General features: G+C 32.9%; 1 protein-coding gene across 1 annotated transcript; it reads right to left on the reverse strand.

Annotated features, from left to right (window-relative positions):
• Positions 1 to 277: 277 nt before the first annotated feature.
• LOC114126750 (runt-related transcription factor 1-like) lies at positions 278 to 17,460 on the reverse strand. The gene is made up of 6 exons (XM_050204932.1): positions 16,202 to 17,460; positions 12,696 to 13,153; positions 9,129 to 9,242; positions 5,126 to 5,263; positions 2,596 to 2,817; positions 278 to 1,287 (listed from the first exon to the last, which is right to left on the reverse strand). The coding sequence occupies exons 2-6, from the start codon at positions 13,093 to 13,095 to the stop codon at positions 695 to 697; spliced, it is 1,467 nt and encodes a 488-aa protein (XP_050060889.1). The 5' UTR covers positions 13,096 to 13,153; positions 16,202 to 17,460; the 3' UTR covers positions 278 to 694.
• Positions 17,461 to 19,352: the final 1,892 nt, after the last annotated feature.

Consider the following 19,352-nt stretch of genomic DNA (forward strand, 5'->3'; position numbering starts at 1 on the left):
AAAAGTCGACTGACTTATCTGTAAGAGAATATAACCATTTAGTGGTTTTCATCCCCTATATCCTACTTCCATGCCACCCCACGTGATTGTAAATAATTCCAGACCTGTGCTTTTTTTTTGTATGTAAATCGTACAGACGACGTCGGCGCTCGAGATATTTGCGGTAGCTTACATTTAACGGAGTGAAAAACACCGTCCACGGTCATATTATTCGATTTTTCATCAGCGTGCAGGATCGCCTATAGTGTGATAAATATGATTAGAACATCGTTTAATATATTGCACGTTAACGTATATTTCATACATAATATTACTCGAATCACAAGGTTTTTATAAACATCATATTGCACAATATGCCTATTATATAAGTATACATAATGTTTAATAATATTAATAATAATAGTAATAATAATAATAATACAAATAATATGATCTATTGATCTAGGAATAGTCTTATAATAATCGCAATAATAATATTATTATCTTACGTATTACATACGACTTACGAGTAGTTATTTTAGTTATTTTTAATCTAAACGGTTTCGTCTGCGATATTAATATTATCGTAATATTATACATAATATCAAATACATCGTAATGACAATATTATATACTGTAGGAAGGCATACATATTATTACGTATTATAATAAATGGGCTAGGCTGATCCGCGGACGGTCGTGTTGGTTGTACCACTCAATAAGGTCTCCAGACGGCCGAGTGGTCAGCCGCGGCCACGGCCTGTTGGGTCGGCCTCTGGGTGGCGCCGGCGACCTGCAGATGATCGTCGTCTCCGCCGCCGCCTCCGTCGTCGCCGGGTTGGTGGTAGTGATGGTGATGGTGATGGTGTCTGGTCATGTTTCCGGTCGCGGACGCGTGGTACAGCTGCGAGTAGAGTTGCAACGACGCCGGTATCTGCATACCCGTGGTCGGGTGACCGCCACCGTGGTAACCGCCGCCGCCTAGCTGGTCGTAACCGTGCGCGTGGCCGATGGCCATCATATCGTCCGCGGACCCGCCGGGCTCGGTCGGCGAGTCGGGCGCCGACGAGTCGGTCGACCGGGGTCCCGACGACGTTGACGGGTGCAGGTCCGGCGCCGGCGGCGGCTGCATCGTCTGCAGATCGTTGACGGCCGATTGCTGTTGCTGGTAACCCCTGACCGTCGGAAATCCGGTCCGGTCGTGTTGTTGGTGACAGTTTGTCGCCGACGACGACAGCAGTAGCTGGTGCTCTAGGTCGCCTGTACCGTTGACGGTCGCGCCGGTCGTGTCGGCAAACGGTGGCATCACTTAAACAAAAATTCGCGACGAGCTCTTATAGTTTCGTTATACTGTTACATTCATCAAGTGCTGTTCATATTAAAATATGAACATTTAGAAGAGATATAAAAAAAAATAGTATTTTTGATTACAAGGCGTCTTTGATAATATTATAATAATATGTATTATGTCCATTAATGAAAGGTAGTTTATTATGTTTTTTATTATGAGTTTTTTATGTTTAGTTGTCCACTATTAAGAGTGTTATAGGTTATAAGTTATAACTCTTGTTGTATAGTAAATACATACATTTTTGTAGAGAAATTTAATTGTATTCACTATTGGAAATGTTCCACTTTTGAGAGGTGTCCATTTATGGAGGTTTTAGGTTGTATTATATCACGTCACGTCTACGGGATTTTCGGATATAGTTTTGAGATTAAGAGGATTTGTGACAAGAACGTGACATAATTTTAGCAGTTAACAGGCCTTTGGTTACCTAGTAATACTTTTTTAAATAAGTTTAGTTATGGTTAGTTATTTTATCAACGTAGTTACAGAACTATAAACTAGACAATTCTAATAATTTAGCTACATAATATATAGTAGATAAGTTAAAGTCATGGTAAGTAAACGCATTTTTGAATTTAAAACTGTGTTCATTAGATATTTTTGTGCTTACTAATAACTTCAAATAAAAATAAATATTCCAGAATAATAATTTCTGATTTAATAATGTAGTGGATACAAACACGTATAATTGTTTTACTACGGTGCATCAATTAAGATAAAATACGAGTATACTAAACGAAATAGATATAATAACTAATAATTAAGTACTAGATATTGAAAAAAAATATAAAATTTGCATAATCGCTTTAAGTGACCTAAATGGTAATTAAAACAGAATTAAAAAACTTTTTATTGTCTTTTACTTGTTTTATCTAATAGTTGAATAGTTTTTAAGCTGACTTTAACTTAACTAATTCAGATTTATATTATATTAATTATTAACTAACTTGATCGTACGAATAGAAGTTACATCAAAACAATTAACACCAAATTATTACATTGTGCACGCGTTAGAAAATGATATCTGATTGACCAGTGATTGATCAGTGTATCTGAGCAAACAGGTAGATCGGATGTAATACTGTAATTGATTGCGGATTCCTGGATTCTAAGGAAATGAGCTAAGAAATAAATATTAAGAGGAAAGAAATTGCAAAATTTAGATTAGGAAGACCTGCAGGGTGACGTAATACGTGTTTTTAGAAACAGTTCGTCAGTCAGCATAACATTATGATAATAATAGTATAATATCTGCAGGTACTTACCGGCGGCTGTAGTCTGCGCGTTGACGGTACACGTCGCGAACAAGTCGTGTTGGTGTCCTGCCGACAAGGAGGTGTGAAGTTCGGACGCGGCAACGGTACCGGTGAAGCCAGTGGTGAGCGCGGGCGGCGTGAAGTTCGTGCATCCGCCTCCGCCCGGCCACGTCGAGTACGCTGTCGAATGAGAGTATCCCCATGAATGATGAGGAGCGAACTGGCCCATATCTGCGAACAACCGCAACATCGATGTAAAATAACAAATTCTATTTGTGGTCAACGTTATCATTCATTATTATACAAATATACCGTTGTATTGTACAGGCTTCATATTATTACTGAAATATGCAATACTCGTACAATTTACACTAGAGATGGTAGGCGATGTAATTTTGTGTAATTATATCGTTTCGATTTTTTCAAAATTGTAACGTAATATCGTAGGCTGTAGGTACCAGGTACGATAATGCATAATATTTTAAAATATAGTACATTATTAGTAATTTAATATTTATTATAATATAAGTAAATAAATAAATATAAATCTTGCATTAATAATTATTAATTCAAAAATTTGCTTTACCTAGGTAATTGAAGATTATAAGAAAAAACTAGTTGCATTCAGACAAATAATAGTGAAATAAATATTGTAATAATATAAATTTTATGAAAAATTATCATTTGAAGAATAATATTTAGTGTATATTATATACCTATTATAACACTGTATAAGTATCGACTATCGATCGCCAGGGATGTATTATTGTTTAACTATCGATCATTATAAGATGTTGATCATAAATTATATTATTGTGTACTATACGCCTCTGCCACAAATACGAAAATCCTCATCTCAATCGCCTTCATCCACCCATATCAACACGTTAAACATAAGTAATCTGACGACCATACTATACCCTACTCCCCCGCACACGAGTCGATTCACTCGTGTGAGCGAGATGATGAATGAACCGGAGAAATGAGATTATCGCTGCCGTACGATATAAGTATTAAGAATACACATATTATGTGTGTGTGTATAAATGTACGCTAAATATACGCTTGTCTGGGACGGCACTAAAATCGTTTAGGCCGTGACACCGTGATACACCAAGCCACATGATGTCCAAATCCGTTTCGCGATCATTAACCGCGACTTTGGGCCGAATGGATTGTGCGCGCGTGAATTGATGATGTCGAGTGCGTACACACAACTAAGTTATAATATTATACATAATAGAATATTGTACTCGACCGCACGTTGGCCGCCACCCGGACGAAATAATAATAAATGTATAATATATTATACGTCCTGTGGTGGCGAATCGCCTCGGTAGGTAAGCAAATGCGACGATTATAATTATTGTTATCATCATTAAACGTCCGTTCCGCATTAGTTAAACGACCGAAATGTAGTAATATGTTTTTATCGTTTTTCATCACACTCTTACGATATTGCATTATAAAATATGTATTACACGCGATGTTATATATCGTTTTTTCATCGGTATGTCATTGTTGTCGTGTGCGGTATACGAAAAAAAAATTGCAACCACGACACCGTTTTACCGATGCATCACACAAATATAATAATATAAACACAACGTTTTTTCATAAGTCAGATGATTCGTTGCTTGCCTTAACTAGACGATACACGGTTTATCAAACATAAGCGTATATTTCGACATCACTAGTGGTATAATGGACTTGAGGTACGATTTACGGCTCGCACATGCGTTTGAATATAATATAGAATGTATATACATTCCAGATAACCGAGTTATATAGAGGGATTTAAAACACATGAATTCGAACAAAACACATTTTTCGTCTTAAAGGGATATTCGTTTTATCGTTTTCACATTACCAATATTATAACCATGTATTTTATTTCTACAAATTCAACTGGACGAATATTTTGGTACAAAATCAATTTTTATAAATTATCTAAACCTTTATTACAACAGTTCGGTGCAGTGAATATAATTGCGTCATTACATAATACACGACAGCTGCAAATATCAATATTACCATAAAAATAATAAAAATTGAAAAATTAACAATAACAATACGTATAATAAACCTAACCTAACCTCTTATTATTGTTATTAAAATTATTGGTTTTGTGTATTTAGACCACGTAAAACCGTGTTGTAACTTATAACGCTACAATGCATTTAATAGATATCGCTACATTATAGTATTAGTACACTGTCATTAGGTATGACGGGGGGTGTATGTAATCGAAGCAGATATTATTTAAACCCAATGCGTTGATAGTTAAAAAAGATCGAAAAGATACATACACGCGTAATATGATATTACTTTATTTTATAGTCGTTTGTTATCGTTTCAAAAGAACATTATATACCCATGGGAATCGACCCTCGTGTACAGATACACGCACCACCCCTGTGTTATACCTGCAGTTATTAGTTACCGAGTTTTAAATAAACTCCCCCAAAAATAAAGTATAAGAAATACGGATTGCCGTTTTCATGGCGAAGTGATTATAGTATTAAGTGTACGAACTCACTTTGACAATTTGCCATGGCTGGCATGCGGAAAGCAAGTGGATCGGCAGTCCTGTGCAGTGGATCCAATGGATTAGCGAAGTGCGTTGATAAGAACGGTCTTTGTCCAAACGCAAAGGCATGAAACTGTTGCTGTTGTCCTAGAAGTAAAAAAAAAAAAAATCCTTAGAATTTAAATTAAAATTATTTTTATTATATCATGTATAAGACAATGGAATTTGATGGTTATTGCTTTATTATAACTTCAGACATCGTTTTGATAAGAGTGTAATTTAATAATATTTATAGTCATAATATAATGTAACAACAATTTCGAGCATATGATTTTGCTTGACTTTGGTTTATTCATGCGTTCAAAACAGCATCAAAGGCCAACAGCAATAATTTATAATTACAGTTTTACTTTTCTTTATACTATTATTAATTAAATTATCAAACAGCTAAAACGGTCGTTTACGCGGGAAACGAGAGATAGGGAAAATATTTCGCGAGTTATATTTTTGTGTTTTTGCTATAAAAGTATAACAGATTTATAAAGATGTACCATAAGTCCATAACCGTATCTGAACCTCGTACACATACATTTTTATATTAAAGCTTATACACTATTTTTAATTGTATGCCTATACGTCATGATTTCTGCACATAGAATTATATTTCGTAATATGAAACACATCCAAATACTCATATTTGATAAGGTATAATGTCATATGCACATTTCTTAAAATTAATGTTTGAAATTAAAAACCATAATCATCTTCTCATACAAATATAATATCATGTTAATACAGTGCAGTATTACATAATAAGTTATTTATTCTTTTAAAATATTCCACTGTGCGTTTTACATATATTAAACATTTTTGCTGTTAAGAGAATATTGATAATATACAAAAGCCGAAGAAGACGAGTTACAAAGATAAAATAAATATACGTGACCGACCGTCACCAAGAAGGATTCCATCAGAGAACGAGTCAGTGACCGCGTGGTTTAGGATTACGCCACAATATATACATAATCTGGTCCTGATATAGGTAAAGCCCGGTAAAGGTACCTATATCAAATATAGGTTTACTCTTTTCTAGATTTATTTAATATTTTAAACCACAAAGTATAATATTACTAATTTAAAACAAATTAGGTAATCATGCATAGGTTAGATATGTTTTCAAGTGTATTATCTGGTTATTATATTATACTCGTATATTACTATATCAAGATTTTGTTACTTAATATGTTTCAAATTCAATTTTTGATCCTAAACGGAGCAGTAGTTACGTTTTAGAGCAATTTAATTGGCTTCATTAAATCATATTAAAAGTGTTTTAAATGGTAGCAATTTTTTTCTATGGATTAATGGGTGGGAATGTTATTATATTAATAATTAATATTATAAAGAAATAACGACGACGTGCATTGAGTTTTTTCCATAGAACATAGTCAAAAATAAATTTTGAAAAATAATATTATTGACAGTATATTTGATGATAGTCTAAAAATAAAAATACTATTTTTTTTTAATAAAAATGGTTATTGATTACTGATTAGTGGTTATGTATTCTTGTTGTCATAATGTTTAAAGAATATGACAACTGTCATTTTTAGTTTATTTACAACATACAAGTTCCAAAGAAATTTAAATCCAACCTTTTACATCGTTTTTGATGTAACTAAAATAATAAAAACTAACTAACTAACATTTATTTGTAAAGTATAAATTGACATTTCAAAAATACTTGGTATATTATTGAAACAATTATATTAAAAAGTAATGAAAAAAAATCACATCAACATTTCCTTTTTGGTTTACATGGCTTATGATCAATAAAATATGTTCACTATTTTCATTTATAATGTGAAAGTGGTGAAATGTATAGTTGAATTTTAAATATAAAAATCGCATATAAATAATAATTGAAAATTATATTAAGTTACATATTATCGAGTTATTATACTAATTATAATACATCATTCATAAATTAAACTAATATTTAAAACATTTTAAAAAAACGATTTATGATTCAGACATCGTAAAAACGCGATGCTGTTTGACAGTGGCGTGTCAAAACATGCTGTATAAACGCCGGCGTAGTATTGGACGAAAAAATAATGTGTTCTTTTGCTCGAGTTTTCCGATACTATTTTCCGGGATAATGCCTTTGGAAAAAGTTGAAACTGTGTTACGCGCATATATATATATTTATCTGGATCTAAGCGTCCTTTACATCACTCACGAGCGTCTAAAGTGGAAACGGCAATTAATGGGGACCTGTACAACAGCTGCAACGGCCAGGCACGTGTGTGGTTATCCCACACGCTGTCCTGCCTGCCGCTACCGCCGACGTCCTTCCCCAGCGGTATAATAAATGATGGCGAATCGTCAAGGCGATCAGTTTCCAAAGTCATTAAACGCGGCGTGAACGTCTAAAGTTCACAGGCTCGTGATTTGTCCGGATCGTTTGGGTTTATATATACACACATATACATCACTCTATACACGTGGTCTTATATACATATACACAAATACCGGGTGATCCATTTGACGTTAGACATTCATTATTTCAAAAACTATTAATGTTTTTGAAAATATTTTTTTATTTAATTTAAAAAAAAAACAACATTTTATATATATAATACATTAGTCCAACGGCCATAATATATTATATTATATAGGTATTCATTATTTTTTCAAATCGTAATTTTTGTTTAATTTTTTCGATTCCTTACCTAAGAAGTATTCTGCTTCTTCATAATATGAAATTTAAAATATTTGTTATCCTTCAAAAGAATGAAAGATCATTTAAAATAATGAAAATATAATTCTTTTTCTAAAAATGAAATATATTATATGCTATGTATAACGACTTAAAATTATAAAAATTAAATATTTTTAAAAACATTAGAATTTTCCATAAATGATGAGTGGCTTACGTTAAATTGTTCACCCCGTATATATAATATTATTCTCTCGTGGCTACGGGCCGGACGACCGTCTTTTATGGTGCCCTATATAAAATATGCGAGCTCAAAGTGTTTATGCCGTCCGAACACCGACAGAGAAGACGCCGCCGCCGCCGACATATAATATAATAATATGATATATATATATTCGTAAACATGATTTTGTTTTATTTCAACGTTTCTTTTTGAAATGCCGGCTTGTCGTTTAAAAAGACCGCGGCGTGCTTATAAACAAACCGCGTCGAAAATGCCTTTCATGATGTGCGCAGTGTATTGTTGGCGGGATGTAGGCAAAAGGGAATGGCCGTCGTAAAGAACGTCGGCGGCGGGTGACGGTCTGCACCCCTCGTAAAAAACACAAGTTCGACCTCAAAAACGCCCGAAACGCATTCCGGTCACATCGTTTGTTTGAAAACTGGCACAAAGACACTCGCGACAGCGTATAATTATTATTATCATTAAAATAGCTATTATTGTGATGTATTTCAAGCAGTGGCTTATTCATTTGGATCGCGTAAAGTAAACATTTACGTATTTATAACTCAAAGTATAGTAATTTGGACCAATTTTTAAATTGGTTGTCCTAAAAAATTATCAAATTCCAGATAAACTAATAATTTATGGTTAAAATAATTTGTAGTATTTTAACTTATTAGTATGATAATATTATGATGTTATGCAGTTATTATGGCTCGTGTGTATTATTGAGTGAAAAAATACAAAAATACTTATGTCGACTTAAGTTTTTGACCTAAACTCAAATTACTTCTTATAGGATAATAAAATTAACAAGGCACTTATTATTAACTAAAACGAACATAATGCTGTATCATGCAGTTGTGTAGGCAATACAAAATTACATAAATTTTCAAATATCAATAAAAAAATTAATTAACTTTCGGGTCATGATTCAAATATTATGTTAAATATCGCATGTTTTAATTCGATTAAAGTAATTGTAAAAAATTCAGGTTCACTTGTGAAATTTTCAGTTTTTAAAAAATATATATATTGAAATGATTATAATATATAGTTGTACTTACGTGTTTTGGAGCGTGGTTCTCTAGGTCCATCCACAGTGACTTTGATGGCTTTATTGTAAGTGGTAACTTGTGGGGGCGAACAGCTCACAGTTATGGTCAGGGTAAAACTCTTGCCTGTAACGCAAACAAAAACTATTATTATAAGAAACTTCTCACAAAACGTAATTTTTAATGTGATGACATATTGACAAATCGGTGAAAAAACCCATTATACTACCTCGCACATGCTAATTTGTGTTCTATATTATTTTAAAAGTAGATATTCAATTTATCAGTGTCTGATTTTTACGGTATCCGGAAATGATAAAGTATATCATGTTTCAATATTTAATGTAGTTACTGAAAATAGGACTAATCAACAGTATCAAAGAGCAATATCGTCGCTGGTAAACAAATAAATTCAAGACGCCACCATAAACAGTTGAAATATCGGTAACTCTAATAATAAGCCAAGTGCCCACTTTAAAAACCAGTATATTTTGTGTAGTTATAATTTAATACAATTAAGCGACGTGAAAACTTTTATCTTATTGTACATAACAATGACGGTCTTGTCTTCGTCGGTCAACCCTCCGGTTACGTGCTACGAAACTGTCACATACAGTATATAATATACTGCAAGAAGGCCCGACTTATGTACAGAGTGATTCACCGAGTACTTTTATATTCCCTTTTTTCAATAATGCAGCTATTTAAAATCTGATTTTAAATATACTTAATGATTATATTTTTAAATTCTTGAGACATTTTCTGTATCATTATAAAATGTTGTATGGAGATATAAAAACTTCAATTTTTTTCTTTTTAAAATATTATATATCTCCCTTTTTTACTATAAATTATTCTTAAAATAGCTGAAAACCTAAGTATTCCTTCAAGTTTTGAATCACATGCTTGAAAATTTACAAAAAATTTATCCACTAAATAATTTAAGACAAAAAAAAAAAAAATAGAATAAGAGTAATTATTTGAAAAACAGAAGCTTATATCGCTACATGATACTTCTTAAGTAGGATAAATAATCTTGAGAATTTCAGAATATTGCCTTTAAGCATAATATTTAAAACTAAATTCAGAAATTGGATAAATTCATTATTAAAAGAAAAATTGGGATGAATATTCTAAGTTAATCCCTCTGTATACACAATTATAATGATCAAAAGGGGATCGCCATGCCATGTAAATTTTCAGATAAAGCGTACACAACGAGAAAACGGTCGTGTCCCGATGAGGGGAAATCGCGACGGATTGACCTGACGTCCACCCCATTAAAGTACGTATAATACGTGTGTGTGTGTGTGTGTGTGTGAGCGCTTGTGTGTAGGTTTGTGTATAACGGACGGAGACAGTTGATGACGGCGTGTGTTTACATTATTTTCTCTCTTTATTTTTCCACCGCACGAGTGCTTATTTACATCGTTCTGTTCACATAATATATCACTCATACTGAAAATATAAAAACACCACACCACCGAGAGAGGTGGTCGACATCATCATCGTGTTAATTTGTCGGAAAAACATAATGAGGGGGAATGATAAATCGCGTCGGAAAAACGCGACATTTATGCGATAATAACTGTAGTCGTACTATGCACAGTGCACACACATGTATATTATACATGTGTACAAACGACCGACGGCAATTCGTGCACACACGTAATTATTATAATTGAGCGGAAAGTCGTGTCGACGACAACCCGCGGCAGTACAATATAAACGTTTGTAAATCGTGTTACCACTCTAGTTTTTTAGGGTTTATTTAATTATTACATTTTAATTGAAGGCGATACTAATTATTATTGTCCATCGACGTGGTTGTGTCTGGCCAAAAGTTATATAGTTTTATATTTTTTCAAAAGACACGACGTACATTGCATTCGTTGCTTTCGTTCAATAATACTCATCCTGTAGTTTACAAACGTTTCGTAAATCGCAAAAAGTTGAAAAATGTTCTAGACAAAAGTTTGTAACTGGTGGTGCTATGAATATTGTGACTTAAAAATGTTAACGAGACATCAGTCGAATCAAAATCTGACTGATGGTGTTTAAATTATTTTAAACTATATTTTTATTTTATTTAAAATTTGAATTTGTAACTGTTTTTATGATTTTCTTTTTAAAAACAAATAAGTAGGTATTAATATACTATTGTATTAATTGTTGACCATATTTTATAGAAATTATTTTTGTAATTCGAAAGTTTTAAATGTTTTAAAATAAAGAATTTAACTTGTATATTATATTTTATCTTTGTTTTCTGGACATGCCTTAAATAATAAATTGTTGAAATGCAATACCATTAAAAATCAAAAAATTCAAATTTCTAAAATATAATTATATGATTGTAACAAACGTTAAACTTGTGTTATAAATTTAGATAAAAATGTAACAAAATATCATAAATTATTACATCATTACATGAAAGCAATTTTTAAAAATATAAAACTTTTGCAAATAGTTTTCGTCTTTAATTATATTATCTTACATAGTATTCAATTAAAATTTGATATGCAATCTAAAAACATTAATCGTAAAGATATTTAAAGAAATTCAATGGTAGTCATCAACTATTTTGAAATACTCGTATTTAAAAATAAAATTATTTTCCGATATTGTGTCGCATTTATTCTTAATGATGCTAAAATCTTTTCTACATAGTTTAAAGTACAGAATACTACACTTAATTTTGTTGAATATTCTTATGGTTTTTATTATAGTTATATTTTAAGTTTATATAATTTTTTCATTTTCTATTGCATAAAACATACATATGAATACATATATTATATTTATCTCATAACCATATTTAGGTAAGTGAAATATTATGCTTTATAATACTTAATAGTATTGTTTTGTGAAAACTATAACGTATCCAATACAGTATTGTGTTTTACAATATTTAAAGTTATTAAAATTTCATTATAATTTTTAAAAGTATTCAGACAGATATTTCGAAAATACAAAAGGAAGTGGATGAAAAATATAGGCAAAACAATGGCACAAATAGATTATTGCGGATAACTTTTTATAATATTATAAAAGGTATTTATAAATTGTACATCAGCAAAAAACATCTATTTCTAGTCAAAAATAATGCTAGCAAGAATCAACGAGAATTCTTAATAATTACTATGATTCCTTCTCTATAAACTTATCAATATCCGGATTTCAGTCAAGGGTTTCAAAATAACTAAAATGCTTCATAAGAAAACTGTGTAGGATTTTCTAAAGCAAAACTTGTGGGGTATAAATTTCAAAATTAACGTTTTAATTAAAATAAACGTAAAAGAAATCATACAACCGCTTTAAGAATTTTTATCCTTTCGTTTTCATATTTAACAGAATTTGGTGTTTTTATCTAATTTACAAGTGAATGCTATACAAGGTTATGTTACAAGTTTTAAAAATGAAAACGACAGTGCAGTCGACCGGAGTCTAAGTTTTCTAGAACCAGAAATCACTGTTCACGTATCGAGGTCAGCTGTGAAGCACTCTTTACGGTGTCGTGTTATCTAATAAGCGAGTACTGTATAATATTTTTATATAGATATTATGACGGACACTGACCTCTGCCGCTCCTGCCGACGAACCGCAAATCGTTGAACTTGGCCACCTGGTTCTTCATCAGGGCAGTGCAGTTGCGCAACTCCGCGCAAAAGTTCTCGTCGTTGCCCGCTCGTATGGTCACGGCCGTGCCGTCCGGAACCTCGCCGAGCGCCACCACCTTGAACGCCACCGGAAGCGTCTTGTTAGACCGCCAGTGCGTGGGCAGTATGGTGCACACCAGGAACGGACTACCGGTGCGCACCAGCTCGCCCGGGTGCTCGGACAGGAAATCGCCCAGCGACCGTTCGGCCAGTATGTCGGCGGTCATCTTGGCGTACGCGTCCGACAGGCCGTCGTCGGCGGCCGCGGGACCGGGAGCGGCGGCGCCGCCGCCAGTCATCTGGGCACCCTTGACCACCATCCCGCCACGGCGGTAATCCGCGGTCGTTGCTCTCGGTAAATACGTAACGGACGGGGCTCTGAAAAATCGAGTGAAACGATTATACAATATTATATTATGTTATTATGACGGCATTACGTATATTTCAAAATCACTACGATGACGAAGTGGCGACATCTAAGACCAACTAGAATATAATATCATGGGTACATATATAATATTATGATTTCGGAAGGGCTTGTAATATAAAATCTGTCTGCATTTTAAAAATTTATAGAATTTGAACTCTTAAATTCTCCTTGTATCGTGATTATTGTTACGACTATTTTATGCAGGTTATAATTTTATAATATATAAGAAACTGTGTTATATTTTGTATTTTTATGAAATTAAAATACGTGATACAAAAGTGTATTTTAAAATTTAAGTATGTGTTTGTAAACTTTTTCCACTCCGCAAAGTTAACTAATACTCTGTAAGTTACCTACACAACTATAATAGTTAAATTTGCATACTCATAAATCATAATACTACATAATAATATGTATATAAATATAATACATTAGGTAGCTTGTTTGGTTAGAATGACTTCATACAATTTTCTACACGAAAAAGATAAAACATAAAATTCTTTACTTAACAATGTATACAATAGTTATTTTTAAACTATATATTTATGAAAATCAACAATATACTTTGACATATACGTCTATAGGTAATACAAACAATTATCGGCCCATCGATAATAGAACTATCCATAACAGAACATATTAAATTGTTTTCATATTTAAATTTATATTTTAAATATTATTAATAATGTTAAAAATAATCATTGTAAGCTCAATCTTGTACTTAATAAGATTTGGTACATTTTATTTACCTACAAAGTATACAATTGTACAATTGTACAATTCATAATATTAAGTGATATTTAAATTGGGTATAAATATATGATAATTCAACAATGTGACATCTATATAAGTAACGACTAACGAGAGCTTTTTACTGAATGAGATTCATTTTTCTCCATGCTTACATCTTTGAATCCCCTTTAATCTATCAAAAGGGTTGACGAGAATATAGAATTAAAGGGATACGATAAACGTTCTACGTGCAAGGTGTATAACCGGTGTGAAATACTTAAAGACACGTCACATTGCTGTACTTCCGCTTTAAAGTTTAAGTCTGGTTGAATGGAGAAGCAATAAGTGTTTACACCCTCGGTAAAACATCTACAATATCGTAAAGACACTACAATATAATAATATATTACACAGAAATTCCGAAATTCCGTTACACAAATGGCATTAATAGTTATGTCGTTGATACTCCTTCGCAATGCGCTAATATATAATTATTTTTAATGCATGTCTATAATAAAACATCCATGTAATATTTGTGTAGAAAATAATTTTAAATATATAATACGTCATATTATATTTGTGTGCTGAGTATGCACTATGCAGATATTTTGCAAACAAATTATAATTTAACGTTTTATTTTATCTAAAATATGTGATTTTTATGTGTTCAACATAATACATATTTAGAGTAAAGTACTTAAACCAACTACTAACAGAATTTAACTTTAATAATAATAATAATTAACTAGGCGAATACACTAAATAATGAATATACTAAACTGTATACAACAAATTTATTTTTTCTTCATAATTCAATAATTGTAATAAAAATATAATACAATACATAAATAACAGTATTATAAAAATATGCATAATATATTATAAATACATGTCATATGTATAGGTCTGAAAATCGGAAAATGTTAATTTTGATTGCATAATTTTCATTAAAAACCTAGCTTAACCAAAACCATAATATTATGGGTACCTATTATACTATAATTTATAACTAATGGCAATTCAATATTATAAGTTATAACCATATATTATAATATAGGTAGTATAATAATTTTAGATAGTTATAAAATAATTTTTAAAACTTCGCAGTGATTTAAAATGTTGGCAACTTTGTAGTTTACAATAAAACTAATACTAGCACATACTGATGGACTACTATTAGAAATGTTTTACGTAAATAAAGTTAGTGATTTATACTACTATATGAACTAAAAATATAGTAACACAATATAATATTGTACAATGATCATTTGTAAAGAGCTTGTTGTAAAGACTTTGAACTTTAATAGTATTAATTATAATTAATATCACTCACCGTTTAATGAGATATTTATAAAAGGTAAGTAAAGATTGTTTAAAAAACTGGAAATAATATTAATGATCTAAAGTAAAATTTAAAAACATACCTAAAATACTTATTTTAGTGTATAATGATAATTTATGTTACGTGATTAATTTATTCTTAATATGTATAAATCTCAATTTTATGATTTGAAATCTTTAATAATTAACTATATACTATTTGAATGTACTTACTAAAAAATATTACCTAAGTAGGTAAATATTATTATAGTATTAGTAGGTATTGACAAACGATTAAAATAATTATACCTACCTATTGTTCAACTATACAAACTTAAAATTATTAACATATGTGATATGCAATATTGCACATAAGTTATATTTTTTAATTAAAAGTAAGTACGTGTAATGCGATGAATGATTGCCGATTGGATTATAACAGAATAAACTATATAAAGAATTGTAAAATGGAATAGATATGAATTTTAAATTAGTACCTATATAATATATTATTATTTTAATAGTGTCATCTAATAGTATTGTCGCTAAAATGAATGGTGGTTATAATTTAGATGTATGGCATAATGGATTATGGTTATAGGAAAAATATTAAATCAAAACATTTTTCGGATAAATAAATGACAAGTAGAATATTAATGTTGTTAAAATTGAATAAATAGGTACTTTTGATATTATATGTACAGTTAAAAATCGAAGATTAAGTAAAAAAAACAAAATAGCCAAAAAAAGCTCAACTTTAAGACACACACTACAATATGCATAATACTTTGAGTATGATATTATTCCCATTTCCCAAATGCCAAGAGAATATCAATCACGCGATACGCAAAATACGACAATAATAATAATAATAAATAATAATAGCACAAATAAAATGACAAATAAATAGGTATCATACGTATTTTTATTATTGTATTACTGACCTTTGTCACGTCGCCGTCAACAACGAAGTGATTTAAAAACGTGGCGGCGTTAGATCGCGGAACAATTCAAGGCCGTTGATCGGCCGACGGGTAGTGGAGGGGAAAAAAACACCGACGCGCCGTCGAAAAAAAAACGAAAAAAAAAATACAAACAAACTTTCGACAGCACTGGCGAGTGACGGGCGGCAGCGGTGGCAGCGGCGGTGGTGGTGGCGGTGGTAGTGGCGGTACACCTACCGCGGTTGTAGTGTAGTGTTTTTTTTTTTTTTATTATACTTTTACGACCGCGTTTCCCGCTCTTTTTTTTTTTGCTTCCTTCCGTCCGCGTCCCTTCGACGCCGCCGCGCTCGTGAATCGCTCGTCCGTGTTGTCTGTCGTGTCGGTTGTTGTACTACTACACACGTGTGTATATTATATTATATTTTATTTAATTTATTATTTACGAAACGCACTGCGATCACCGGACGGCGGCGATGATAAAGATATAATAAAATAATATTTAACGGAAAAAAAAGCCACGTGTTGAAGACCGCGTTTCTCGTCGTCGTATCATTAATAACGGAACTATTGTGTTGTAATAGGGACGATACTCGTAAAAATAATTATGATATTATGATTATTATCGTCGGCGAAGACGGTATTAAGTCGCCGGAGCGACTACACTACCTAACGACGTCGCCGTGCGCACTATACAAACGCGGCACCGCAACTATAAATGCTTTTACTGTATATAGTCTGTAAGCGTATGTGTGTGTGTGTGTATGTGTGTATGTGTGTGTGTGTGAGCGAGCGCGGTTAAACGGCGGCGGCGCGGCACCGGAGCTCCGGTAACCGGTATACGCAACGCGTCGCAGTCGCGGTATATATGAAGCGGCGGAGCGCGAGACCCGAGTGCGTGCGCGTTTGACCGCAATATTCGGGGGTTTTCGCCCGGAGAGCGCGGCGCGACGAGTCGGTCGCGGCGGGACGCGCCCACATGGGCACCGCACACGCACGCACTCACTCGGACGGGCGAAAGGCGACGGTGGTGGCGGTCGACACTGATGTGCAGGGGTAGCGGCGCCGGCGAAGGGGGTGTGTGCAAGGGTTACACCTTTGGCGTGCGCTGCCGCAAAGACGCACACCGGCGGCGCGCCGAGCCACCGCCGCCACCAAGATCGAAACCAAAGTCCATCCCCGTGGCGGCGGCGGCGGCGGCGGTCCGTCTCCGCGCCGTGTACACACAGCACCACCGCCACCGGAACAGTCAAGACTAACGACGACGCAAACTCTCGCCGTCCACCCCAACCCCCTAAAACCACCCTCCCCTCGGCCGTGGACTTATCTGTCGGCGTGCGTGTGCGTCGCAGTCTAATTATTGTATATACTCTCGACGCCATTGTCTTTGTGCCCGCCTCCTCGTACGTACAGCAGCAGCAGCAGCAGCAGCGACAGCGTTCTGAGCTGAGGGTATATGTTTTTAACCCTTTTCGTTAAAAGGCGCCGGCCAAAGGGATATTTTCGTCTCGTCCACCACCGTCCCCTTCGTGTTTTTTTTTTTTTTTGTTTTAATGAAATTTCCGGACCCCAACCACCCTCGGTCATTTTTCTCGGACCTCGCGCACCCACGACCGTTGCCTCCGCCACCTCTGCCTCCGTTATGCTTGGACGCGAGCGTTAAAGCCGAAGGCTACCAGAAAAATACTTTGACCGTGTTCGGTTCAAGAGACACGTGCATGCGTGTGTTCTGTTCGTTTCGTTATTGTTTCTCGATTTACTTGCCGTTTTCAATAATCATCTCGTGTCGTTATCGACGAATGCTGCAACTGTACACTACAAAAAATTAATAAATACCTAAAGGCTGTTTCCGTTATTAAATGTCAAGGTGCACAGCAGTGGCGATGGATTAATGAACAAACGGCGACTGCGGCATAGATCAACTACTGATAGTGATGAACGGGACTCGAAATTTCCATCATTTACGTATCTGTTCGCGGTGTATAGCATATTAAAGTAAAATAAGCTATATATATGATTATAATATCAATACTAATAATATTTTAAAAGGTTGCAAATATACTAACTTTTTCATTGATTAAATATAAAAATATGATTAGCTGTTACAACAATAACGCTCACTCGCCATGTCGATTCTCATTTGTTTGTTGACGATGCGCGTCCTGCTTACCATTCGCCAAGTGAGTAAGTGATTTTGTCTATAAAAAAAAATATATATATATTCCATTAATATAATATGCCTTAATTAAAACGGGTTAATATTGTATCTCAATTTTTAATTTAGTAACTTATATAGCATACTATTGTAATTTTTTTTTAGGAATGTAATAGCATATTTATTTACTAATATTTTTATATTACAAGTCTCTAAGCCTGGATGATGGTAACAATATAAGTGTAATAAAATATTATGATTTTGATACAAGATCACTACCTACTGCAACAGCTTTCAAACCCTTTGAATACAAAGAAAAAGTACATAGGTAGGTATACTACTACTCCTGTGGTAAGTAAAAATAAAAGCTAATATTATGTCATTTTTTATTGTTAACTTTCGAGTTTAATTTTCATTTAAAAAAATAATTAGTGTTTTGAAAAAACTTTTTTTAAAAAAAGGTAGGTACAAATAATCATATTATTATACCATAAAAACAAGGTAATGTACTAATATAACAACATTCTCAATGCTCACCCACTAAATCATTAAAATATTATCAATTTTGTACAACTTACGCAGGTTTTTATAACGATGTAAACTTCTATTTTTCAAAAGACAAATACATTTTTACTATGAGTATATATGAGTATATGATCTATTATTTATTATACTCAGAAATTTTTATAAATTATAAAATATTAATAGACTAATATTAATTACTACAATATTTTCAAATCACATCTAGCCGTATAAGTTCAATATCTCCCAAATTCATTGTCTTAAATATATTATAAATAAAATTCAGAAAATTTGGTACATCAAATTGTTTAAAAAAGTGATCCTTTGAACAATGTATAGTAAAAAATATGGGATCTCATTTGAAAAACAAAAGTTTGTATCTTCAAAGGACACTCTTTACCATATAAATAATTTAAGAATTTAAAAATAAAGTACCTATATAAATATATTTAAAAACTCTAAAAATCAAATTTCAAA

Source organism: Aphis gossypii, chromosome 3 (assembly GCF_020184175.1).
Source record: "Aphis gossypii isolate Hap1 chromosome 3, ASM2018417v2, whole genome shotgun sequence".
Lineage (NCBI taxonomy): Eukaryota > Metazoa > Arthropoda > Insecta > Hemiptera > Aphididae > Aphis > Aphis gossypii.